The following is a 27,295-nucleotide window of genomic DNA, read 5'->3' as shown; positions in this document are numbered from 1 at the left end:
GGGAAGACACTGTGCTGAAAATATACATATAAATAGCAACTGTCAGGCCCATTGACTGCACTGATACAGGTGGAGAATGTTGTATTATTCATTACATGAGCTTGAAGCCACAACAGACAGTGAAGTCATATGTTTGTCCCACTCCATTAACAGTCAGCACGCCATTTTAATTTAGCCTTCTGGATTTGTAGGTATGTGGACTCCATACCACACAAATGCATTATAAGACAAGACAAACATGGACATGCTAGGGGGAATGCTTTGACGTTGCCAGATTATCCAAATCGGAAAGAAGAATGACCTTGTTATATTGCTATGAGATTGAGTGTGTGCATTTATATGACGTTCATTTATATATTGTTAACAATTATGTGGTAAGTCATTAATAGTTCACCACCCCAGTATTACAATCTAGTGATTAAAGAAGTGTTTACCTGGCTAGGTGGATCTACCGTTGACTGCAAGCTGTTGTTATTTTATTGTGATAAGTTATTATGATTGGGTGAAGCAACCATGAATGCTCAGTGCTTACACATGAAGTGCAGTGATAGTGGAGGGGGGAGTTGACTAGGATGGTGCCTCCCTGAAGGCTGCGGCAGGGCCGTGGCAGGATGTGACCCATGCCAGGGCCCCTAAGCGATATGCTGCTACCTCATCAACTGGAGCTGGGCTGACGGTCGCCAGCGTATGCTCTCTGCTCTACAAGGGCATGGACTCTGGCGGGGGGATTAAGAGTGCACTGCCAGGGGTGGAAGAATGAGAGAGGAACAGAGTAGAGAGGGGGAGAAAGGAGAGAAAGGGGGAAGAGGAGAGAGCGAGTAGGGGAGGGAGAGAGTGCCCAAACAAGGAAGCCAGGGGAAAGAATACAAGCCACAGAGAGAGAGAGAGAGAGAGCTAGGTAAGGGTTAGTCACGTGTCAAACTCATTCCACAGAGGGCCAAGAGTCTGCAGGTTATCCCTCCACCCTTGTACTTGATAGATTAATTAAGGTCACTAATTAGTTAGGAACTCCCCTCACCTGGTTGTCTAGGTCTTTATTGAAAGGAAAAACCAAAAACCCGCAGACACTTGTGAATCGAATTTGACACCCCTAGGCTAGACGTTGTTGACTGTGGAGTTGTTGACTGTGGAGTTACTGGAAAAAGACTGACTGAGGGAGAAAAAAAGAGCTAGACAGTGCCTAATTTGTAAATCAGGAGTTGCCGGAACAAGTGAGCACGAGAGGGGGGTGACCTGCATTGCATGCATATCATCACATTTGCGTAGTGGCATAGAGCAGTAAGTAGAGGCATTTACAGAAGTTGCCCACATGGGGAAAAAAGGTTTGTGGCCTAGGGTCCAGAAAATGTTTGGCCTTTTTATAAACGCATTTAATGCAATTCTACGTCATTTTACGATTGGAGATTTTGGCACGATCTTTTTTTAATGCTGCGTTCAAAACAACTGGGAACTCGGAGCTGGGCAATCTACGACTTCAGACTTCAGTGCGTTCAAGACAACTGCGAAATTGGGGAAATAACGAGCTCAGACTGGAAAAATTTGTTTTGGATGGTCATCCAATTTGAAATTCCACATGGGGAACTCTGGCCTCTTCTAGAGCTCCGACTTTCCGACCTGACGATCACTGACATCATGATTCGGCTTATTTGTTTTCGAGTTCCAAGTTGTCTTGAAAGCACAAAATGATCGAAATGACAGGCAATTTAGACACGGACAAACTGAGAATCTGAGATCAATGAAAACGACATTGAATCCATCAATAGCCTAGGCCTATTTAATTTATTTCTCAACAGACAGCAGTAACCATAACTTTGTCAAATGTATTTCAACCCTTTGCGCGGCTCTATAAGGACATTATGAATTGCAATGCTGGAGAGATGAGAGTTGCAGGCTCATGTCTATCGGAGTAGAGAGCGGGAGAGAGAGATAATAGAAAGTGAATCTCATTGTAGTGAGAGATGGGGGGGGGATTAAAGAAGAGGCAACTCCAAAGAACTTTGATCACGTTTATTAGAATCTTTACATTGCAAAAAGTGACAATTATTTTTCATGCCAGAAGAGGTACCGGATCCGGACAAAACGAAACTGTTCCAAGACGGAGAGGTGCCAGATCCTGTTCCAGTAGGATCCGGCTAAAATTAAGCACTGGAGAGAGGGCAAGTGCTGAGCGATTAACCGAAATTTCGTATTTTTTTTCTCCGGTTATTCAACAACTAATTGACCGATGTGGGTTCAATGACTTGAATTCCATTTAGTTCGTTATTTCTGTGATCCCAACGCGCCGTTTCTCCAGAGAGAAATCAAATCATTCACGAGAGAAATCAAGTCAAGAACTATGTGGGACACTGGGCTGAAGGGAGTTGTAGTTTTCATTAACCAAATATTCAACCTAGTTCAGCGCAGAAATGTCGTAATTAACTACATTAACCACGTTTTTATCAACAGTTTTTAATTTGTTCGTTCGACATGGTGGGATATTTTTGTCTGTAAAATTAATTATGCGAGAAATGGCGGTGGAAACGCCTTTATGCTCAAATATTTATGTCATTTCCATCATATCGAAGTAAACTTGTCACGCGATGATATTGAGTGTGGCCCTCCCACTACTACTCAGGAAACCATGCAGTTTCTTAGGCAACAGATTAAGTATATTATGATGAATTTCACAGTGTTGAAAGTGCACGGTGATGAGCTTGGTGCTCCTTTCCAATAAATATCGAGGGTCTTATTCTGGTGACACGATGCTCAACTGCCCTTTTGACAAATACAAATATCATAAAGCCTTAGGAAGTGCAAAATGAACCCTAAGTCACTATGTTTGATAGGCAATGAGTTGAAAAACTACAGATCTCAGAATTCCACACTTCCTGGTTGGATTCTTCTCTGGTTTTTTGCCTGCGATATGAGTTCTGTTATACTCACAGACATCATTCAAAACGTTTTAGAAACTTCAGTGTTTTCTATCCAAATCTACTAATAATATGCATATCCTATCTTCTGAGCCTGAGTAGCAGGCATTTTACTACGGGCACGCCTTTCATCCGGACGTCAAAATACTGTCCCCTACCCTAGAGAAGTTAAGACAATTGTCAAATAATCATTACATTCATTACAGACGACAATTGTTGTACAACATCATGGCTACGCTGTTGGCATCACCTTTTACAGTGGATTTCCGCTGTTGTGGGCCTTTAATCATCTGTCTGACTTTGTTGTTCACACAGGAGAGATACTTAACTATCGTGGATCATCTGGGGAGCCTCAACAACGTCATGATGCTGAAGAGGCAGAGAAGAGTCTCTCCACATTAGAACACCTCAAGAAACACCTGCAGAGACCCACAGGGAAGAGAACTCACTGCTGCTCTGACTGTGGGAAGAGATTCACCTCATCAGGCATTAAAATGAATCAGAGAATCCACACAGGAGAGAAACCTTATAGCTGTGATCAATGTGGGAAGAGTTTTACTCAGTCAAGCAGCCTGATATCACACCAGAGAACACACACTGGAGAGAAACCTTTTATCTGTGATCAATGTGGGAAGAGTTTTATTACATCTGATCATCTGATAGTACACCAGAGAACACACACAGGAGAGAAACCTTATAGCTGTGGTAAATGTGGGAAGAGTTTTGGTCAATCTGGAGATCTGACAGTGCACCAGAGAACACACACAGGAGAGAAACCTTATAGCTGTGGTAAATGTGGGAAGAGTTTTGGTCGATCTGCACATCTGACTCAACACAAGAGAACACACACAGGAGAGAAATATTTTGGCTGTGGTTAATGTGACAAGAGATACTCTGATAAAAGGCCTCTGATCAAACATCAGAAAATACATGGAGTTGTTTCATGATATCAATGAAATAATGTCACAATGTAGAATGTTTTAACATTGTAGTAGGAATATTTTAATTATGTCACAATGTAGAACCCTAAACGTTTGTCCCCTGTTCTATTGATTTCAACATGATATGGATATTAGCTTCAGGGGGGAAATCCAGGCTCTGAAATGGAAGAGTTACTATTTATGAGATTTAATAAAAAGTGACTAACACAAAAGGAATTCTGTTACACTTACCATGTTGCTGACCCACTGGAATCAAAATGCAACACTTCAAAATGTAGCGATCTGTTTTCTACAAATTGTCCTCTAACCAGGGATGTACACATTATTCCCAGATTCCATGTGGTTTTTGAGCTGTTCGTTTTAACAGGATGTGCAACCTCATGTCCCTCCTCTTGCATAATTGATTTCAACATGATATCGATGAGTGATGACAAATAAGTTCCTTTGTTTAGCGACCCCTACATTTAAATGCATCACTCCAAAATGTAGCTGACTTTCTTCTGCAGGTTGTCCTCTAACCAGTGAGGTAAAATATATCTCCCATTTCCATGTGTTTATTTTAGTTGTGTTAGTTTCAACAACACGTACAACCTGATTTCCCCCCTAATCGATATCAGTGATTTATTGCTACTTGTCAAAACTACAGCGTTTCTGGTGCAGTTTATAAGGTGCTTGTTTTAAAAATTACAAGTAATATGATTATTGTGGCAGATGTTTGTGTATATAGCACATGTTATGTTTACGTTTTCAATTTATCACAAACTGTTTCTGCTTATTGGTTATTGATTTGGACACTTTAAAACTGTGTTTTGACATTGGGGATATCCCATCTAGCAACATGTCATTGAAAAGACGTTGAAAATATGACTATGCAACCAAATATTTCATATTTACATTTCATGATCAGATTTAGTAATCGATTTATTGATGATATTTATTCATGCAACCAACTGACAATTTTTGGTACAATTATATTGACATTGTTGCCCTGCTTTTAAAATATCAGGGTTCATTCTCAGATGTGCCAAACCAAATGTACTAGAGCATGACATTGGGGACTGGGCCCCGATCCAACAACATGCCTATCTAGTGAACCCTGAAAAGAGAGAGAAGCTCCACAGTGAGGTGGAAAGTTACTATGGATATTGCAGGAGTTTCCTCTTGAAATCAGACATGTCTGTGGTCAGGACAACTTGGTTGCTGATTGTCTCAAGGTGGGCAGTTAAAAAGATTTGTGTTTTGTGTTTAGCCAGTGCGTTGCCATGGATCACAATTTATTATGACTGCACGTTTTTCCGTATTGGAGATGAGTTTTGTTTGGGCTCGTTCCAAGGAGACGAGAGTTCTAGAAGCTAGTGGGATTTAGGAAGACGAGAGTTCTAGAAGCTAGTGAGTTTTAGGAAGAGGAGAGTTCTAGAAGCTAGTGAGTTTTAGGAAGAGGAGAGTTCTAGAAGCTAGTGAGTTTTAGGAAGACGAGAGTTCTAGAAGCTAGTGAGTTTTAGGAAGACGAGAGTTCTAGAAGCTAGTGAGTTTTAGGAAGACGAGAGTTCTAGAAGCTAGTGAGTTTTAGGAAGACGAGAGTTCTAGAAGCTAGTGAGTTTTAGGAAGACGAGAGTTCTAGAAGCTAGTGAGTATTAGGAAGACGAGAGTTCTAGAAGCTAGTGAGTTTTAGGAAGACGAGAGTTCTAGAAGCTAGTGAGTTTTAGGAAGACGAGAGTTCTAGAAGCTAGTTAGTTTTAGGATTCTATAGTAAGTGAACCAAGGTGGGGGATTCTATAGAAAGAAAAAGGTGAAAAAATACTATTGTATATTATTATTTAAAAGTAAGTGTTTTTTTCTTGTTTTTAATTGTTGACAGCCAGTAGACATCATGTTTATATTGGTGAAGGTGAAGCATTGTAGTTGATTATAATGTGAAATGGAAGTTGTTTTCTGTTGGTGGTGAGCAAACTTGTCCAACGAAAATATAGGATATATTTGTTGTCTTAAAGGGGAAGGTGTTACAGGCTTTGGTTTTTCCATTTATGTTTTGAGGTTGAACTTTAGCTCGTTAGCACGTCTAGCTCGTTAGCACGTTTAGCTCGTTAGCACGTCTAGCTCGTTAGCACGTAGGACGCACTGATTGGTGTCACCTCGTTAGTCAGTATGTGTTACACCTGTGCTGGCTTGTCCATCTCGTTAGTGGGAAGGTGTTTCACCTGAGCTGGTCCAGGTTCTATTTAAGAGTGTCTGGCCCAGTGCTCCAGTTGTCTTGATACATGTGGAGAGTCAACACCTTTAGTTGCTCCACCTTTTTGGTTTGCTTCCTGTCTTTAAGTTTGGTGTGGGATTTTCTTTTGTTTGCCTCTTCTTGGGCAGATTTAGTGGGTCTCATGGTGGGTGTCTTTTAGGTCCCAGTTGTTGTTACTAGTCAACTTTCAGTGGACACCCCCATAATGTCTTTCAGAGCCCCTCCTAAAAACAAGTTTATATTTTGGGTTGGATATTGCATCCAATTAATATTTAAATCAATGGCAATTCCTTAGAATGTTCATTAGTCTTTCAGTTGTTAATCTTCTGTTTGTTGTGTACTAAATATTTCTGTTTATTTTCATTTTTTTAATTAGTTTTTTTTCTGTGAAACCATTGTGTTGCATCCATGTCTGAAAGGTGCTGTATAAATAAAGCTTGATTTGATTTCAACACATTAACCCAATGACTGACCAATCAACAGACTCCTGGTCCCTCTTAGTATGAAAACAGTATCAATCCCACTTTTGAAGCCTGCTGAAGGTGTGGTGGAGTGGTAAACATTGACTGCCCCTGCAACACAGAAATTAACACTTAGTAATATATAAAACACTCAAAGTAATGGATATGGAGCATCTATGGCCTCAGTTATACCTGGCACTAAAATGTGACATCTGTCATCTGATCACTCCAAGCTGCATTAGGTTCAGATCTACCAGGATGAGCCTTTGACACAGTCAGGCCACTGAATATGCATAAGCAATGTAAAGAGATGGGGTGAATGAGTGGGGAAAAGTACATTTGACACAAATGACCTTCATAATATCAAAGAACAAATGTGTGTGTCTGAGGGGAAATTAACTTTTATACAGCCAAAAGGGGTGAGAAATTACACCAATATCAGTGGACAATTTGCACTAATGTAAATAAACATGGATGATGGAACATATTCCCTTTAGCTGACGTGATGAACCGCTAAGGGGACATAAATATTTACATTTGCATTACATTTACATTTGAGTCATTTAGCAGACGCTCTTATCCAGAGCGACTTACAGTAGTGAATACATACATTTCATACATGTTTCTTTTTTTCTTTTTTTCTGTGCTGGCCCCCCGTGGGAATCGAACCCACAACCCTGGTGTTGCAAACACCATGCTCTACCAACTGAGCTACAGGGAAGGCCAAAGCCTACCATCTAAACCATGTGTGACCTCTCACCTCTCTGGCTGTAGAAGTGTTCTTCCTAACCAGTCCCTCAACAGCTCTCTGACTGAGCTCCACCCTCACTGGGTCTTCAGAGGAGAGGAAGGCTGAGGAGGGATGGAAGGATGAATGGATCAGTCACTCAATAAAGTGTAGAGCTGCTGTCTGACAAAATCACTATTTTAGTAGTTCATTAAAGTAAATAAGGCTTTATGACTGCTGAATACCAACTATCAATCACTTAGATCATGTATTTTCAGGTAGAGATACATCCTTGAATGTCCCTAGACCTTTGAAGTTGACATTTAAAATGGTTAAGGTAGGGGTTAAGGTTAGGGTTTAGGGTAGGGATGTCCCAAGGATCCCAGATAGCATTGACCATTGTGCATTCTTCTGTCTCTTTTACATAGCAGGTGATGAGTTCTGACTTCTGAACTTGAAAATATTAAATATCCTTATTATGTGAAATTGAATGAAACAATAATGTATGTTGATGCTAATATGATGTACAATATTCCATGATGTTTCTATATGATAACAATAGAGTAATATATTTAATATGATGTATAATATTCCATGATGTTTCTATATGATAACAATAGAGTAATATATTTAATATGATGTATAATATTCCATGATGTTTCTATATGATAACAATAGAGTAATATATTTAATATGATGTACAATATTCCATGATGTTTCTATATGATAACAATAGAGTAATATATTTAATATGATGTACAATATTCCATGATGTTTCTATATGATAACAATAGAGTAATATATTTAATATGATGTACAATATTCCATGATGTTTCTATATGATAACAATAGCGTAATATATTTAATATGATGTACAATATTCCATCATGTTTCTATATGATAACAATAGAGTAATATATTTAATATGACAAATACTATTTTTTAATAGTATCACTAATTCATTTTAATTAACTTAATCATTATGATTCAACATCAGTTCACCATCTCACCTCATACTGTATTGGAGCAGCAGCAGCTGACTGCCCAGTTCAACATCAGTTCACCGTCTCACCTCATACTGTATTGGAGCAGCAGCAGCTGACTGCCCAGTTCAACATCAGTTCACCGTCTCACCTCATACTGTATTGGAGCAGCAGCAGCTGACTGCCCAGTTCAACATCAGTTCACCGTCTCACCTCATACTGTATTGGAGCAGCAGCAGCTGACTGCCCAGTTCAACATCAGTTCACCGTCTCACCTCGTACTGTATTGGAGCAGCAGCAGCTGACTTGATCGTTGATGCTAATTATCATGTTTGAATCTGAGAGTAAATAGAGCCGACTACAACTCTAAAAATGAAGGGTTCAACTGGAGTTGTTCTCAGATCCCCTAAGAACCGTAGGGTTCTTGGTCAATGAAAAACAGCCCCAAAAGGTTCTTCAAAGAACTTGTTAGAAGGTGGGTTCATCGAGGAACCTCCGTTGTTGCTGGACTTCTTCCGGGAACTTCGCAATTACAACTGAAAACGATGGTGACAAGTTTGGATGCGACAACAGTTAAAAAGGTAAAGTTGTGTTGATGTTTGGCTCTGAATATGTCTCGAAATAATGTATAATAATAATATAACATACTAATAATCAATAACGAAGACAATGATAGTTTTCTGTGAATATCTTCCATAACGTTACTATAGTTAATGAACGTAAATATTAGAAAGCCGGGTTTGACCGTCGGGGTTGTATGAGCTACAGTACAGTACCGTTAGCTAGCTAGCTAACGTTATGTCCTAACTAGGCACAACTAGGTTTGGATTATTTCCTCAACTATATTCTTTCCCATATATTGTATATCGTTTCCATAAAGACAACATGGCTTTACACTCATTAACGTAAGTTTCCAATCTAGAGCAGTTCTCACTTTTGTGATAATGAACTAGCTAATGTTAGCTTCGTTAACTAACTAACTAAACTCCCCCCCAACTCCTCTCATACCAGGAAGAACCCCCCCCCCCATTTCAAATGTAGATTTACATGTATTTGAAATGTAGTACCTGGACGGAGAAAATCCAATAAGCGTTTTATAGTTACATCGTTAGGGTAACTTACCCTAAAGTGGACACACTCCCATCAGTTTCTGAGACAACTGCTCAGACTTTGTAGACAGTTTAATAATGCTTAAACCTCATCTTTATCAAATGATCCATTAAAGATACCAACTCAAAGCCTACGTTCGTCTACATATGGGTTGTTTAAATTGTATCTAATTATATTCCCAGTATTACTTCATCAAATCTCTAGTAATCATTATACACACATACAATTCATCATATTTTCATATATTCACAGAATCCATAGAAAACGTAAGAAATTCTCAGGTAGTCACGACAACCATTCCATTTGCTTTTTCAGGGACTCTCCATAGCAACGAAGCATCTCTCCAAACATCCTCCCAGCGGAACCAAAAATAAACTTTAGTTTCCCAGACAATGACCATGGGATCCTCAACGGTTCTCTAACCTCCCAGAGACCACGGCAAAATCAAGCCTCCCAGGAACTATAGACCTTCCGCTGCTTTCTAAAATATCATCCCGCTTATTATCCACATTTCAATCATCTGATTAAGCATATTTCTATGTTACTATCCAAACGACAGATTAAGACTCATATCACAGTCACACAACTCTCATATCACAGTCACACAACTCTCATATCACAGTCACACAACTTTCATATCACAGTCACAACTCTCATATCAGTCACACAACTCTCATTTCACAGTCACACAACTCTCATTTCACAGTCACACAACTCTCATATCACAGTCACACAACTCTCATATCACAGTCACACAACTTTCATATCACAGTCACAACTCTCATATCAGTCACACAACTCTCATTTCACAGTCACACAACTCTCATATCACAGTCACACAACTCTCATATCACAGTCACACAATGCTATTCCCAAACATACCTAATCAATTAGTTGTTTTTCAACAATATTTTAACCTGCAGGAACATTTGGTGTCCAGGTTTAAAACAATTACAGGTTTAAAACAATTACAGGTGCACCTTACTATCTTATACTATATCATAAATGGTCTTAACTAGTAAACACAGATTCTAGTTCTCATCCAGTTTACAGAGATAGCTGACTCAGCCTCAGAGCCTCCTGACTGGGCCCTGTTTACACCTCCACACAGGAATACACACTCAGAGCCTCCTGACTGGGCCCTGTTTACACCTCCACACAGGAATACACACTCAGAGCCTCCTGACTGGGCCCTGTTTACACCTCCACACAGGAATACACACTCAGAGCCTCCTGACTGGGCCCTGTTTACACCTCCACACAGGAATACACACTCAGAGCCTCCTGACTGGTCCCTGTTTACACCTCCACACAGGAATACACACTCAGAGCCTACTGACTGGGCCCTGTTTACACCTCCACACAGCAATACACACTCAGAGCCTCCTGACTGGGCCCTGTTTACACCTCCACACAGGAATACACACTCAGAGCCTCCTGACTGGGCCCTGTTTACACCTCCACACAGGAATACACACTCAGAGCCTACTGACTGGGCCCTGTTTACACCTCCAAAGTGATACAGGCATCGGTACACTGCTTTGAAGTTTACTGCTTAGCGATTTGGACGCAGGCCTCGTAGCTCCGGTATCAAACATAACATCCCTAATGAAAAGTTGTCAAAACAAAAAGTAGCAAGCAGGTTGATTTCCTCTGTCGATTTGAGCCCACAGCAAGAAGGCACCAGAGCCTACCGTGCTAACGGGTTCCCTCTAGATAATCCAATCACACAGTACATGGAAAGGTGTGGTTAACGTTTGTAAGCTTGAGCAATATATCAACCTAGTGTGACCTTCCTGTTCCCGTCTCTCAAGTCAGTGAGTCAACACAGGAAGGAGCAATGAATGGATAGTTCATTTATTTCCAAAGCTGAAATGATGGGACACACACAGTATGGATGAATGATCAGTAGTGACGGGATATAAATAGCACTCCCATAGCAATTCTCCATAAATCTGCCGTATAATATACTAACTTTTTTGTTGTTGAAATGTCTATCAAAGTTATTGTGATCGCATGGTGGATTTAACAATTCCTACTAATTCCTAATGTACTATAATAAAATAAATACAACATCAGAATAAACTGTCATCCATTTTAGAATCAAAATATATCAAATTAACCTGGAATATTACTCAATGTTCCCCTCTGGTGGTGGAGAAGTATAATCCACCTAAACTAACAGAACCGGGCTGATAAACTGGCTGGTGTTCATGAGTTTATAAAACACATACTTTATACATGTCATAAATTACCTGCATTGATGAGATACACAGTGTGGATGAATGATCAGGATATAAATAGCACTCCTAAAGAAGATGCAGTGTGGATGAATGATCAGGATATAAATAGCACTCCTATAGAAGATGCAGTGAGGATGAATGATCAGGATATAAATAGCACTGCTAAAGAAGATGCAGTGTGGATGAATGATCAGGATATAAATAGCACTCCTAAAGAAGATGCAGTGTGGATGAATGATCAGGATATAAATAGCACTCCTAAAGAAGATGCAGTGTGGATGAATGATCAGGATATAAATAGCACTCCTAAAGAAGATGCAGTGTGGATGAATGATCAGGATATAAATAGCACTCCTATAGAAGATGCAGTGTGGATGAATGATCAGGATATAAATAGCACTCCTAAAGAAGATGCATTTTCCAGTTTGCTACCAACTTGATAGAGGGAACTTTAGCATAAAACCCACATGGAAAACTGAGATTCGGCAAATAACATATAAAGAGAGGCCAAACCAACAACAGAAGTTACTAAAACATAAATTGCTAATTTATGATTTAAAAGGTGGATGGTTTATGATCTAATGTCAACTTTATACATTTCTATCCCAGGACCACTCAATTTCCAAATTCTCCATAAATCTGCTTTGGATTACCCAGAATCCCATACCTTTATCACTGACTGTAATGTAAAGACACGAGCAGCAGTCTAAGGTCCTGCATCTCAGTGCTAGAGGCATCACTACAGACCCTGGTTCAAAACTAGGCTGTATCATAACAGGCCGTGATAGGGAGTCCCATAGGGCAACGCACAGTGGCCCAGCATCGTCTTGGTTAGGGTTTGGGCAGGGGGTTTGGCAGGGGTAGGTCCGTCATTGTAAATAATAATTTGTTCTTAGCTGGCTTGCCTGGTAAAATAATGGTTAAATACATTTTTTAAATGTAACTTCATTACACCGTTACACTGGCATACAAACTCGGTAGCATAGAGTTGATAATACATATGACGTTGGGAAATAGTGCATTGTGGGTAGTTTAGAAGATTTCCCGAAATAAGTTAATACATTTGTAATAATGCAAAAACATAACTGTTTGTACTTATAGGTAACCATATCGTGACTACAACTAGCTTACTAAGTCTTTAACCACGCTGTGTTGTTACACTGGTGAGTAAAAACTCATGCTTCCTACACTTTAACTTTTTGTCTGACAATAAAATAAACATTTTACTCAACTGCGTTACCCACTCCAGTCAGCAGATGGCGGTCTGGGAATTTAAGGTAATGCTGTTGGTGTGACGTATAATCTAGTGGACGGAAAGCTTCTTTCAACAGTAGCAACAGTTAGTCAGACACCACGGTAGCTTGCTAGACAAAATAGCCGAACAATAAAGCTCATTAGACGCTTTAGTGTATATTAGCCACTGTGTTTTAAACCCACTTCTGTCGTCTAGTTAGTTATCCGATTTAATTTCATATTTACGGTGTTGTTGTTATTAGTCAGCTAGCGGGCTGGTTAAGTTAGCATTAGCCTAGCTAACTAACATCTCCGACCATGAGTTCACTAAGCTACTCTCCTCCTGCTAAAGAAGATGAGGCCTGCTGGACGGAGAAAGAAGCTCTCTTCAAAGAGGAGGAGGAAGAGGAGGCTGTTTCAATACAAAAACAAGTAGAGGGTGAGGCTGTTACCGTGAAAGAAGAAGAGAAAGACATTACAGTGAAAGAAGAGGAAGACGTTACAGTGAAAGAAGAGGAAGACGTGTTCAGAGTGAAGGAGGAGGAGGATGTTACAGTAAAAGAAGAGGAGGATGCAGTTTTTGGAGTGAAAGAGGAGGAGGGGGAGATGACTGTCACATCGAAAAAGGAAGAAGAGGAGGAAACTGGATATCTGGGCCCGGTTTCCCAAAGGCATGTTAAGGCATCCAATGGTTCTAACGATGAACGGGCCCTGATTAACACTAGTAAGTACTGTCTTAAATACAGAGGCACAAACTCTGCAGTTGTTGAACTGATGTGTGGTGTTAAAGGGGAAATCTGCAATTGTTACATCCATATTGTGACTTTTTAATTATTTATTTATACCCATTGATTCTTGAAGAATATAACACGTATCATGAGCTTAGTTCAACTGTTGTACCCCATCAGAACCCCAAATAGGCTTTTTTTACTCCAATGTCTAGAAACAATGTAAATCAACACTGTATAGCCTCAACATGGTTAAAACTATAATGTTGATATCATGGATGGTCAGTCCTTGCATCCATAGGTCTGTCTGTCTGTAGTTACATTTCTCCAGCCCCATAATCATCTTATTACCAAAACAGTGGTGGAATGACAGCTTTGTTGTTGTTTGAACTGCAGATTGCTGGGTTGTGTGGGTTTTTTCAACAGTAACAAAATGGCTGCCCAGAGGCTTGGTTTGGTAAACAGCTGAGGGATGGGGGAAGGAGGAGTGTAACCACTCAAATTTATTCATCCATGATGTCATAATGATAGTTTAACCAGGTTTCTAGGATAAATAGTATATTCTAGAATTCATCCATGATGTCATAATGATAGTTTAACCAGGTTTCTAGGATAAATAGTATATTCTAGAATTCATCCATGATGTCATAATGATTGTTTAACCAGGTTTCTAGGCTATATAGTATATTCTAGAATTCATCCATGATGTCATAATGATAGTTTAACCAGGTTTCTAGGATAAATAGTATATTCTAGAATTCATCCATGATGTCATAATGATAGTTTAACCAGGTTTCTAGGCTATATAGTATATTCTAGAATTCATCCATGATGTCATAATGATAGTTTAACCAGGTTTCTGGGCTATATAGTATATTCTAGAATTCATCCATGATGTCATAATGATAGTTTAACCAGGTTTCTAGGCTATATAGTATATTCTATAATGCATCCATGATGTCATAATGATAGTTTAACCAGGTTTCTAGGATATATAGTATATTCTAGAATTCATCCATGATGTCATAATGATAGTTTAACCAGGTTTGTAGGATATATAGTATATTCTAGAATTCATCCATGATGTCATAATGATAGTTTAACCAGGTTTCTAGGATATATAGTATATTCTAGAATTCATCCATGATGTCATAATGATAGTTTAACCAGGTTTCTAGGATATATAGTATATTCTATAACTGCCAGTGTAGATTTCCTGTGGAGGCAAATTATTAGAGCTGTTGATAAGTCATTGTATAATATTCAGCCAATTGTTTTTCATGCCATTACATTAAAGGCAAGACATACCTAGATTCAATTACATTCATGAATTGGTTTGAAACCTTTGTTTTAAACCCTTCTCAAAATTGGTGCCTTGCCGGATTTGTAAAAAATGGATGGTCATGAAACTCTATTTTTTAAATGTATTTAAATGTAACCTTTATTTAACTAGACAAGTCAGTTAAGAACAAATTGTTATTTACAATGACTGCCTACCCCGGACAACGCTGGGACAATTGTGCGCCGCCCTATGGAACTCCCAATCACGGCCGGTTGTGATACAGCCTGGATTTGAACCAGGGTGTCTGTAGTGAAGCCTCAAGCACTGAGATGCAGTGTCCGCTGCGCCACTCTGGAGCCCCAACATCATGTTCTAGTGCTGTCCCCAACTAAAATACATCTTGGTCAACCAAGAGTCATCTGTTCTTTCTACCAATCACCCCATGTGTTTTAATAAAATCAACTATATGTACTGAACTTGTCTGATGCTTTGAGCATGCTATTTGATTAAATAATTAAAACACACAAATGACTGGAGGGAGCCAGTCATCACTATAACCTGACTAGAGGGAGCCAGTCATCACTATAACCTGACTAGAGGGAGCCAGTCATCACTCTAACCTGACTAGAGGGAGCCAGTCATCACTATAACCTGACTAGAGGGAGGGAGCCAGTCATCACTATAACCTGACTAGAGGGAGGGAGCCAGTCATCACTATAACCTGACTAGAGGGAGCCAGTCATCACTATAACCTGACTGGAGGGAGCCAGTCATCACTATAACCTGACTAGAGGGAGGGAGCCAGTCATCACTATAACCTGACTAGAGGGAGGGAGCCAGTCATCACTATAACCTGACTAGAGGGAGGGAGCCAGTCATCACTATAACCTGACTAGAGGGAGCCAGTCATCACTATAACCTGACTAGAGGGAGGGAGCCAGTCATCACTATAACCTGACTAGAGGGAGCCAGTCATCACTATAACCTGACTAGAGGGAGGGAGCCAGTCATCACTATAACCTGACTAGAGGGAGCCAGTCATCACTATAACCTGACTAGAGGGAGGGAGCCAGTCATCACTATAACCTGACTAGAGGGAGGGAGCCAGTCATCACTATAACCTGACTAGAGGGAGCCAGTCATCACTATAACCTGACTAGAGGGAGGGAGCCAGTCATCACTATAACCTGACTAGAGGGAGCCAGTCATCACTATAACCTGACTAGAGGGAGCCAGTCATCACTATAACCTGACTAGAGGGAGGGAGCCAGTCATCACTATAACCTGACTAGAGGGAGGGAGCCAGTCATCACTATAACCTGACTAGAGGGAGGGAGCCAGTCATCACTATAACCTGACTAGAGGGAGGGAGCCAGTCATCACTATAACCTGACTAGAGGGAGGGAGCCAGTCATCACTATAACCTGACTAGAGGGAGCCAGTCATCACTATAACCTGACTGGAGGGAGCCAGTCATCACTATAACCTGACTAGAGGGAGCCAGTCATCACTATAACCTGACTAGAGGGAGGGAGCCAGTCATCACTATAACCTGACTAGAGGGAGCCAGTCATCACTATAACCTGACTAGAGGGAGCCAGTCATCACTATAACCTGACTAGAGGGAGGGAGCCAGTCATCACTATAACCTGACTGGAGGGAGCCAGTCATCACTATAACCTGACTGGAGGGAGCCAGTCATCACTATAACCTGACTAGAGGGAGCCAGTCATCACTATAACCTGACTAGAGGGAGGGAGCCAGTCATCACTATAACCTGACTAGAGGGAGCCAGTCATCACTATAACCTGACTAGAGGGAGGGAGCCAGTCATCACTATAACCTGACTAGAGGGAGGGAGCCAGTCATCACTATAACCTGACTGGAGGGAGTCAGTCATCACTATAACCTGACTAGAGGGAGCCAGTCGTCACTATAACCTGACTAGAGGGAGCCAGTCGTCACTATAACCTGACTAGAGGGAGCCAGTCATCACTATAACCTGACTGGAGGGAGCCAGTCATCACTATAACCTGACTAGAGGGAGGGAGCCAGTCATCACTATAACCTGACTGGAGGGAGCCAGTCATCACTATAACCTGACTAGAGGGAGCCAGTCATCACTATAACCTGACTAGAGGGAGCCAGTCATCACTATAACCTGACTAGAGGGAGGGAGCCAGTCATCACTATAACCTGACTGGAGGGAGCCAGTCATCACTATAACCTGACTAGAGGGAGCCAGTCATCACTATAACCTGACTAGAGGGAGCCAGTCATCACTATAACCTGACTAGAGGGAGCCAGTCATCACTATAACCTGACTGGAGGGAGCCAGTCATCAATATAACCTGGCTAGAGGGAGCCAGTCGTCACTGTAACCTGACTAGAGGGAGCCAGTCATCACTATAACCTGACTAGAGGGAGCCAGTCATCACTATAACCTGACTGGAGGGAGCCAGTCATCACTATAACCTGACTAGAGGGAGGGAGCCAGTCATCACTATAACCTGACTAGAGGGAGCCAGTCATCACTATAACCTGACTAGAGGGAGGGAGCCAGTCATCACTATAACCTGACTAGAGGGAGCCAGTCATCACTATAACCTGACTAGAGGGAGCCAGTCATCACTATAACCTGACTGGAGGGAGCCAGTCATCACTATAACCTGACTAGAGGGAGGGAGCCAGTCATCACTATAACCTGACTAGAGGGAGGGAGCCAGTCATCACTATAACCTGACTAGAGGGAGCCAGTCATCACTATAACCTGACTAGAGGGAGCCAGTCATCACTATAACCTGACTAGAGGGAGCCGACCAGTTCTGAAAGCCTTTTGCCGTACCCTCATCCTACTCCTCTGGTGATGTAGACGTTATCCCAGGCCCTGTGTGTCCCCAGGCGCTCTCATTTGTTGACTTCTGTAACCGTAAAAGCCTTGGTTTCATGCATGTTAACATCAGAAGCCTCCTCCCTAAGTTTGTTTTACTCACTGCTTTAGCACACTCCGCCAACCTTGATGTCCTTGCCGTGTCTGAATCCTGGCTTTGGAAGGTCACCAAAAATTCTGAAATTTCCATCCCCAACTACAACATTTTCCATCAAAATGAGAGGAGTTGCAATCTACTGCAGAGATGGCCTGCAATGTTCTATCATACTTTCCAGGTCTAAGCCCAAACAGTTCGAGCTTTTAATTTAAAAAATGAATCTCTCCAGAAATAAGTCTCTCACTGTTGCCGCCTGTTACAGACCCCCCTCAGCTCCCAGCTGCCCTGGACACCATATGTGAATTGATTGGCCCCCATCTATCTTCAGAGTTCGTTCTGTTAGGTGACCTAAACTGGGATATGCTTAACCTCTCTAGGGGGTGTGGGACGCTACCGTCCCACATGGCCAACATCCAGTGAAATTGCAGAGCGCCAAATTCAAAAACAGAAATACTCATAAGAATTCATAAAACATACAAGTGTTATACATCGGTTTAAAGATTAACTTCTTGTTAATCAAACCACGGTGTCAGATTTCAAAAAGGCTTTACCGTGAAAGCATACCATGCGATTATCTGAGAACAGCGCCCAGCAGACAAATCATTACAAACAGTTACCAGCCAAGTAGAGGAGTTACACAAGTCAGAAATAGCGATAAAATGAATCACTTACTTTTGATGATCTTCATATCGTTGCAACTCACAAGACTCCCATTTACTCAATAAATGTTTGTTTTGTTTCGATAAAGTCTCTCTTTATATCCAAAAACCTCCGTTTTGTTCATGCGTTTTGTTCAGTAATCCACAGGCTCAAAGGCAGTCACAACAGCCAGACCAGAAATCCTAAAAGTATCAGTAAAGTTCGTAGAAACATGTCAAACGATGTTTATAATCAATCCTCAGGTTTTTAGCCTAAATAATAGAAAACATTTCAACCGGACAATAACGTCTTCAGTATAAAAGGTAAACAAGAAAGGCGCGCTCTCAGTCTCGCGCATGAAAAATCTCTGGGACACTGAATGGTCTACTCATTCAGAGTGGTCTTACGCTCTCATTTTTCAGGATGCAAGCCTGAAACTATTTCTAAAGACTGTTGACATCTAGTGGAAGCCATAGGAAATGCAATTTGAGACCTAAGTCAATGGAATCTGAATAGGCAGTCAATGGAAAACTACAAAAATAAAAAAGAAATCCCACTTCCTGGATGGATTTTTCTCAGGTTTTCGCCTGTCATATCAGTTCTGTTATTTACATTTACATTTTAGTCATTTGGCAGATGCTCTTATCCAGAGGGACTTACAGTAGTGAATGCATACATTTCATTTCATGCATTTTTTTGTACTGGCCCCCCGTGGGAATCAAACCCACAATGCTGGTGTTGCACACACCATGCTGGCGTTGCAAACACCATGCTCTACCAACTGAGCCACAGGGAAGGCCTGTTATACTCACAGACATTATTTTAACAGTTTTGGAAACTTTAGAGTGTTTTCTATCCAAATCTACCAAGTTTACTTTGGCAGTGCCAAAGTGCCCCCTACCCTAGTGAGGTTAACACCCCGGCTGTCCTACAATCCAAACTAGATGCCCTCAATCTCACACAAATTATCAAGGAACCCACCAGGTACAACCCTAAATCTGTAAACATGGGCACCCTCATAGATATTATCCTGACCAACTTGCCCTCCAAATACACCTCTGCTGTTTTCAATCAGGATCTCAGCGATTACTGCCTCATCGCCTGCATCCGTTATGGGTTTGCGGTCAAACGGCCACCCCTCATCACTGTCACATGCTCCCTAGAACACTTCTGCGAGCAGGCCTTTCTAATCGACCTGGTATACATATTCGTCGCCAAACCCACTGGCTCCAGGTCATCTATAAGTCTTTGCTAGGCCGACTTCACTCAGCTCACTGGTCACCATAGCAACACCCACCCATAGCATGCGCTCCAGGAGGTATATCTCACTGGTCATCCCCAAAGCCAACACCTACTTTGGCTGCATTTCCTTCCAGTTCTCTGCTGCCAATGACTGGAACGAATTGCAAAAATCGCTGAAGTTGGAGACATATATCTCCCTCACTAACTTCAAGCATCAGCTATCTGAGCAGCTTACCGATCGCTGCAGCTGTACACAGCCCATCTGTAAATAGCCCATCCAACTGCCTACCTCATCCCCATGTTTTTATTTACGTTTTTTTGCTCTTTTGCACACCACTATTTCTACTTGAACATCTATCACTCCAGTGTTAAATTGTAATTACTTCGCTACTATGGCCTATTTATTGCCTTACCTCCGTACTCCATTTGCACACACTGTATATAGACTTTTCTATTGTGTTATTGACTGTACGTTTGTTTATCCAACGTATAACTGTTGTTTGTGTCCCACTGCTTTGCCTTATCTTCACCAGGTCACAGTTGTAAATGAGAACTTGTTCTCATCTGGCCTACCTGGTTAAATAAAGGTCAATATATATATATATATCGTAACTTTATTGACACCCAAATGGATACTGTCATTAATGCGGTTCTTCAATAATTACACATAATAATTAATACTGTAGCTGTTTAGTTAGTGACATGTTCAACTATCATCAGCTGATCCAGGAAATCATTTTCTGAATGACAGTCGCATGACAAACATCACGACATGCAACAACAACCAAAGTGCTTCTTCTTTCATTACTCTGGTAAAGAAAGTTATGCCGTGCTCCACATTGGATCCAACATTCTTACTTTGGTCATAGAGATACTTGATACACAGAGATACTTAGCTCATGTGTAGAGAACTGTTCCTTGATGGATAGGCTATTGTACAACACAGAGCTATTTTCCTATATTTGTTGTTAGGTGATGTTATGGGCAAATTTTGCAAACAAACAGTGTACAAACCCTCATTGTCACCTTGATGGAAAAGCCAAAGAGCATTTTTTTCTGGTTGAAGTGTTTTTTTAAGTACAAAGCGGTTGATTTGCGACAATAACGCAAACATATTAAGCAGGAGATTCAAACGAGCCTTACAATTATAATCCAAAGTAGTGTGAAATGAACTCATAAGCAACCTGGAAATGGAGGTTACTCCCCTGAGTTTTCCCCCATTCACATTCAGAATACATTGTGAAAAACGAAAATCTTTTCTCATCATTTTTGCTCCAGGCAGATATACTACATCCATAACTAGTGGTTTCCTCATTACCAGATATACTACATCCATAAATATCGGTTTCCTCATTAGCAGATATACTACATCCATAACTAGTGGTTTCCTCATTACCAGATATACTACATCCATAACTAGTGGTTTCCTCATTAGCAGATATACTACATCCATAACTAGTGGTTTCCTCATTACCAGATATACTACATCCATAAATATCGGTTTCCTCATTAGTGGGGAGGAGTTTCTACAACCAAATTGCATGTGCATCGCCCTCATGCCGCAATTTTAGCTAACACAGAAAGGGGCCTATATTGGAGACCAAAAGTCGTCTGGCACACTGCTTAGAGTTTCAACAACATGAATAACTTATTTCTAGCCTACAATCTTAATGTTACTACTAATGTGAAAACAAGACAAAATATGACTATTCTTGCTCATTTTAAGACAAATGTCAAATAATTTTAACATTCATTACAGACGTCAATTGTTGTCCAACATCATGGCTCCGCTGTTGGCATCACCTTTTACAGTGGATTACCGCTGTTGTGGGCCTTTATATCATCTGTCTGACTTTGTTGTTCACACAGGAGAGATACTTCACTATCTTGGATCCTCTGGGGAGCCTCAACAACCTCGTGATGCTGAAGAGGCAGAGAAGAGTCTCTCCAGATAGAACACCTCAGGAAACACCTGCAGAGATGCACAGGGAAGAGAACTCACCGCTGCTCTGAGTGTGGGAAGAGATTCACCTCATCAGGCATTAAAATGCATCAGAGAACACACACAGGAGAGAAATCTTACAGCTGTGATCAATGTGGGAAGAGTTTTGGTCAATCTTGCCATCTGGTATCACACCAGAGAACACACACAGGAGAGAAATCTTATATCTGTGATCAATGTGGGAAGAGTTTTACTATATCTAGCTCTCTGACTGTACACCAGAGAATACACACAGGAGAGAAACCTTATAACTGTGATCAATGTGGGAAGAGTTTTGGTACGTCTAGCCATCTGGTATCACACCAGAGAACACACACAGGAGAGAAACCTTATAGCTGTGATCAATGTGGGAAGAGTTTTGGTCAATCTGGAGCGCTGACAGTGCACCAGAGAACACACACAGGAGAGAAACCTTATAGCTGTGGTCAATGTGGGAAGAGTTTTGGTATGTCTAGCCATCTGGTATCACACCAGAGAACACACACAGGAGAGAAACCTTATAGCTGTGATCATTGTAGGAAGAGTTTTACTACATCTGGCTCTCTGACTGTACACCAGAGAACACACACAGGAGAGAAACCTTATAGCTGTGGTCAATGTGGGAAGAGTTTTGGTCAATCTGGAGCGCTGACAGTGCACCAGAGAATACACTCAGGAGAGAAACCTTATAACTGTGATCAATGTGGGAAGAGTTTTGTTTCATCTAGCCATCTGACTAAACACCAGAGAATACACACAGGAGAGAAACCTTATAGCTGTGACCAGAGATAATCTGATTAAAGATCTCTGATCAAACATCAGAAAATACATGAAGGAGTTGTTTCATGATATCAATGAAATAATGTCACAATGTAGAATGTTTTAACATTGTAGAAGGAGTATTTTAATGATGTCACAATGTAGAACCCTAAACGTTTGTCCCCTGTTCTATTGATTTCAACATGATATGGATATTAGCCTCAGGGGGAAAATCCAGGCTCTGTAATGGAAGAGTTACTATTTATGAGATTTAACAAAAAGTGACTAACAAAAAAAGAGCTGTGTTACACTTACCACGTTGGTGACCCACTGGAATCAAAATCCATCACTTCAAAATGTAGCTAGCTGTTTTCTATAAATTGTCCTCTAACCAGGGATGTACACATTATTCCCAGATTCCGTGTGATTTTTGAGCTGTTAGTTTTAACAGGATGTGCAACCTCATCTCCCTCCTGTCGTACAAATGATTTCAACATGATATTGATGAGTGATGACAAATAAGTGTTGTGTTCCTTTGTTTAGTGACCCCTACATTTAAATGCATCACTCCAAAATGTAGCTGACTGTCTTCTGCAGGTTGTCCTCTAACCCGTGAGGTAAAATACATCTGCCATTTCCATATGTTTATTTTTTAGTTGTGTTAGTTTCAACAGCACGTACAACCTGATTTCCCCCCTAATCGATATTAGTGATTTATTGCTACTTGTCAAAACAACAGTGTTTTTGGTGCTTGTACAGTTTTATAAGGTGCTTGTTTTAAATAATACAAGTAATATGATTATTGTGACAGATGTTTGTGTATGTATTACATTTTATGTTTAGGTTTTCAATTTATCACAAACTGTTTCTGCATTTGTACTACTGATTTGGACACGTTTAAACTGTGACATTGGGGATATCTCACCTAGCAAAATGTCGTTGAAAATAAGACTATGCCCGACATTCAATATAAGTTTGGTTTTAGTTGAAAGTTGAAAAGAAAACAATTTAATTTCAACATACTTACAGCCTAAACACATAGTCACAGTACAATAATCAAATATATGAGCAATCCTACATCACTCCAGTATTTATTTACAACATTCCACTACTGAAGAAGCATGACTCAAATCACCTCATATTTCAAACATTAAGCCTGACAAAGATACATTTTATGCCTCGCCATTAAGTGAATTATTGCTAATACATATTAACAAAGGGGTGTACATTTGGTTTTTATATTTCATGTGTAATATTCATGTAAGATTTAGTAATCATAATTATTTATGCAACCAACTGACAATTTCTGGGTACAATTATATTGACATTGTTATCCTGCTTTTAGAATATCAGGGTTCATTCTCAGATGTGCCAAACCAAATGTACCAGAGCATGACATTGGGGACTGGGCCCCGATCCAACAACATGCCTATCTAGTGAACCCTGAATAGAGAGAGAAGCTCTGCAGTGAGGTGAAAAGTTACTATGGATATTGCAGGAGTTTCCTCTTGAAATCAGACATGTCTGTGGTAAGGACAACTTGGTTTCTGATTGTCTCAAAGGTGGGCAGTCAAAAAGATTTGTGTTTTGCGTTTAGCCAGTGAGTTGCCATGGATCACAATTTATTATGACTGCATGTTTTTACGTGTTGGAGATGAGTTTTGTTTGGACTCGTTCCAAGAGGACGAGAGTTCTAGAAGCTAGTGAGTTTTAGGAAGACGAGAGTTCTAGAAGCTAGTGAGTTTTAGGAAGACGAGAGTTCTAGAAGCTAGTGAGTTTTAGGAAGACGAGAGTTCTAGAAGCTAGTGAGTTTTAGGAAGACGAGAGTTCTAGAAGCTAGTGAGTTTTAGGAAGACGAGAGTTCTAGAAGCTAGTGAGTTTTAGGAAGACGAGAGTTCTAGAAGCTAGTGAGTTTTAGGATTCTATAGTAAGAAAAAGGATAAAGAAAAAGGATCAAAAATATTACGATTGTATATATATATTATTTAGAAATGTGTTTTTCTTGTTTTTAAATGCTGACACGTCTAGCTCGTTAGCCCGTCTAGCTCGTTAGCCCGTCTAGCTCATTAGCCCGTCTAGCTCGCTAGCCCGTCTAGCTCATTAGCCCGTCTAGCTCGTTAGCCCGTACAGCTCGTTAGCACGTCTAGCTCGTTAGCACGTCTAGCTCGTTAGGACGTCTAGCCCGTCAGCACGTCTAGCTCGTTAGCACGTAGGACGCACTGATTGGTGTCACCTCGTTAGTCAGTATGTGTTACACCTGTGCTGGCTTGTCCATCTCGTTAGTGGGAAGGTGTTTCACCTGAGCTGGTCCAGGTTCTATTTAAGAGTGTCTGGCCCAGTGCTCCAGTTGTCTTGATACATGTGGAGAGTCAACACCTTTAGTTGCTCCACCTTTTTGGTTTGCTTCCTGTCTTTAAGTTTGGTGTGGGTTTTTCTTTTGTTTGCCTCTTCTTGGGCAGATTTAGTGGGTCTCATGGTGGGTGTCTTTTAGCTCCCAGTTGTTGTTACTAGTCAACTTTCAGTGGACACTGAGAGCAAAACTGCAACATTATGTAATAATACTTTTATTGCATCAAATGGTTGTTTGATGCAACAGAATAGAGGGTTCTTAGAACTATTGTGTCTGTGTTCTACTGAGGATGGGCCTCTGGGAGAAAACACTGACAGGAGATTTACAATGTCTTTTGGGTGATAAAACCTAAAGAGACTGCATTCCAGAGCACGAGTTAATGTTTCTGTTCTATATGGTACCAGGGAGAGATGACCCCAGGGCCAGACCCTGGTCTCTACACAAAGAGTACTGTTTTTACAGCAGATACTGTCTGCTGAGAATTATAAGTATCTTTCATACAAATGTTAACCTTGTGACCCGTTCTATACATCTGTTGTTGGTCATGTAGGTTGAAAGGGGTGTATCTTGGCTGTAAAAGACCTTTGTACTTTTGTATCGTGGCTCTCAACGAATCATCTGGGGGTGATTCATCTCTCAATGAATCATCTGGGGGTGATTCGTCGACCAGCCATCATTATCGTAGAGCCCTCAATTGATTCACCCTATATTTGTGTGTTGTATTGACCTGCTCCCTTATTAATAAGTGAATAAAGATTTAGTTTAAGATTAACTCTGACTTGTGTGATAAGTTTGTCTCTCCTCATTTGATATTAAAGAAATTAACCACATTTGACGACGGGGATGTGAATCTAGACTTGGTAACCGCTCCTGGTGACCTGGGTAAATGGTGCACCAGGGATCCCTCTAACTTGGGATCTCAGGGAGACCACACTTCAGGAACGGAGCAGATGGTCCCACCTTTGATCTGAAAGGCAGCGAGCCGAGTGGATACCACATCTCGAACGTAGTTAAAAAAAAAAAAAGAGTGTGAGCGAAGCACGCAAAGTGGAGTTTTTAGGCTCTGAGTGTGTATTCCTGGGTGGGTGGGGGGGGGGGGGGGGGGGGGGGGGCGCGCCGCCGCCGCCTTGGAGGTGTAAAGCCCAGCCAGCCATCTGTGAACTGAATGAAAACTAGAATCTGTGTTTACTAGTTAAGACCATTTATGATATAGTATAAGCTAGTAAGGTGCACCTGTAATTATTTTAAACATATACTTGATTTAAACCTGTAATAGTTAGTTAACGTTAGCTAGTTCATTATCACAAAAGTGAGAACTGCTCTAGATTGGAAACTTATGTTAATGAGAGTAAAGCCATGTTGGCTTTATGGAAACTTGTTTTAAACCTGTACTTATTCTAAACCTGTAATTATTTTAAACCTGTACCCCATTTTAGAAGTAATGAAAAATGTATGAGTTGCATTATCCTAGGAACTAACCATGAGATAGAAATGTGGAAATATTCCTGCAGGTTAAAATATTGTTGAAAAACAACTAATTGATTAGGTATGTTTGGGAATAGCATTGTGTGACTGTGATATGAGAGTTGTGTGACTGTTGTGGTGGCTAATTTCCGCATTACCAAATGAGGAGTTACAAACACACCAGTCCGAGTTAAACTACATCTTTAATACTTAAGATACTTTTGCAAAAGTTCTTGACCTTCAATAATACACTCTCTCGAATGAACCAGGAAGGTGATGACAGAATGGCTACAGGGATCTTTTATAGCAACGATACAGCCCCCTTCAACGTACATTGACAAACCACAGATACTTAGTAACAGTTCACAAAGGTTAAGTTTTGTATGACAGATATCAATAAAACACATCAGACAGTAACTGCTATGTCAACAGGGTTCATTATATAGACCAGTATCTGGTCCCCGTAGAACTGTCCCTCCCTGTTACGGTATTGAACAAAAACAATTTCATCCAATGGCATATATCAATTGTCAACTCTAGATACTCCCATCTCAAGCAAACCCCCTCTTGACCCTACTCCTGGACAGGCTCACTGGAGGGAGTGAGCCTCTAGGCCATATATTATCACAGGATAAGTGCGAGATCTAAGAGAGGACATACAAGGGTCCATTTACTGCCATAATCCTCCCCCCAATAAAGAAAAGGAGGGAGTGACTTGCTCACAGACAAGTCATTGGTTCCGCAGTAATCACGCCATCCCTTCACATGGTTTAAGAAATAGGTAAAGACACATTCCCATGACAACAAGTCTGACCTCTCCCCTCTCTGGGCCCCAAGTGTCTGAGCCCCAGCTAAGGGAGACGTGCAACTGAAAAGACACCAGAGTCCAATGGACACATTCTAATGACAAGTACCTCAAATAAGCATATTATATTAATAAAACATCTTAATTATCTATGTTACCCAACTAATTCTGATTCGTCCACGACACTGTGATATGAGAGTTGTGTGACTGTGATATGAGAG

General features: G+C 40.8%; 2 protein-coding genes across 2 annotated transcripts in view; both read left to right on the top strand.

Annotated features, from left to right (window-relative positions):
- The window catches only part of LOC145875995 (uncharacterized), a 459,138-nt gene that overhangs the window by 54,467 nt on the left and 377,376 nt on the right, over positions 1-27,295 (top strand). The gene's annotated exons all lie outside the window — the stretch shown is intronic.
- Positions 12,945-25,577, top strand: LOC145875978 (uncharacterized). The gene is made up of 2 exons (XM_082971754.1): positions 12,945-13,561; positions 21,585-25,577. Exon 2 carries the CDS (start codon positions 21,763-21,765, stop codon positions 22,486-22,488), a length of 726 nt encoding a protein of 241 aa, XP_082827880.1. The 5' UTR covers positions 12,945-13,561; positions 21,585-21,762; the 3' UTR covers positions 22,489-25,577.

Source organism: Salmo salar, unplaced genomic scaffold, assembly GCF_965601325.2.
Source record: "Salmo salar unplaced genomic scaffold, fSalSal1 ptg000414l, whole genome shotgun sequence".
Taxonomy (NCBI): domain Eukaryota; kingdom Metazoa; phylum Chordata; class Actinopteri; order Salmoniformes; family Salmonidae; genus Salmo; species Salmo salar.
Note: the sequence above shows the minus strand (reverse complement) of the source record. Positions and strands in the feature narration are given on the sequence as shown.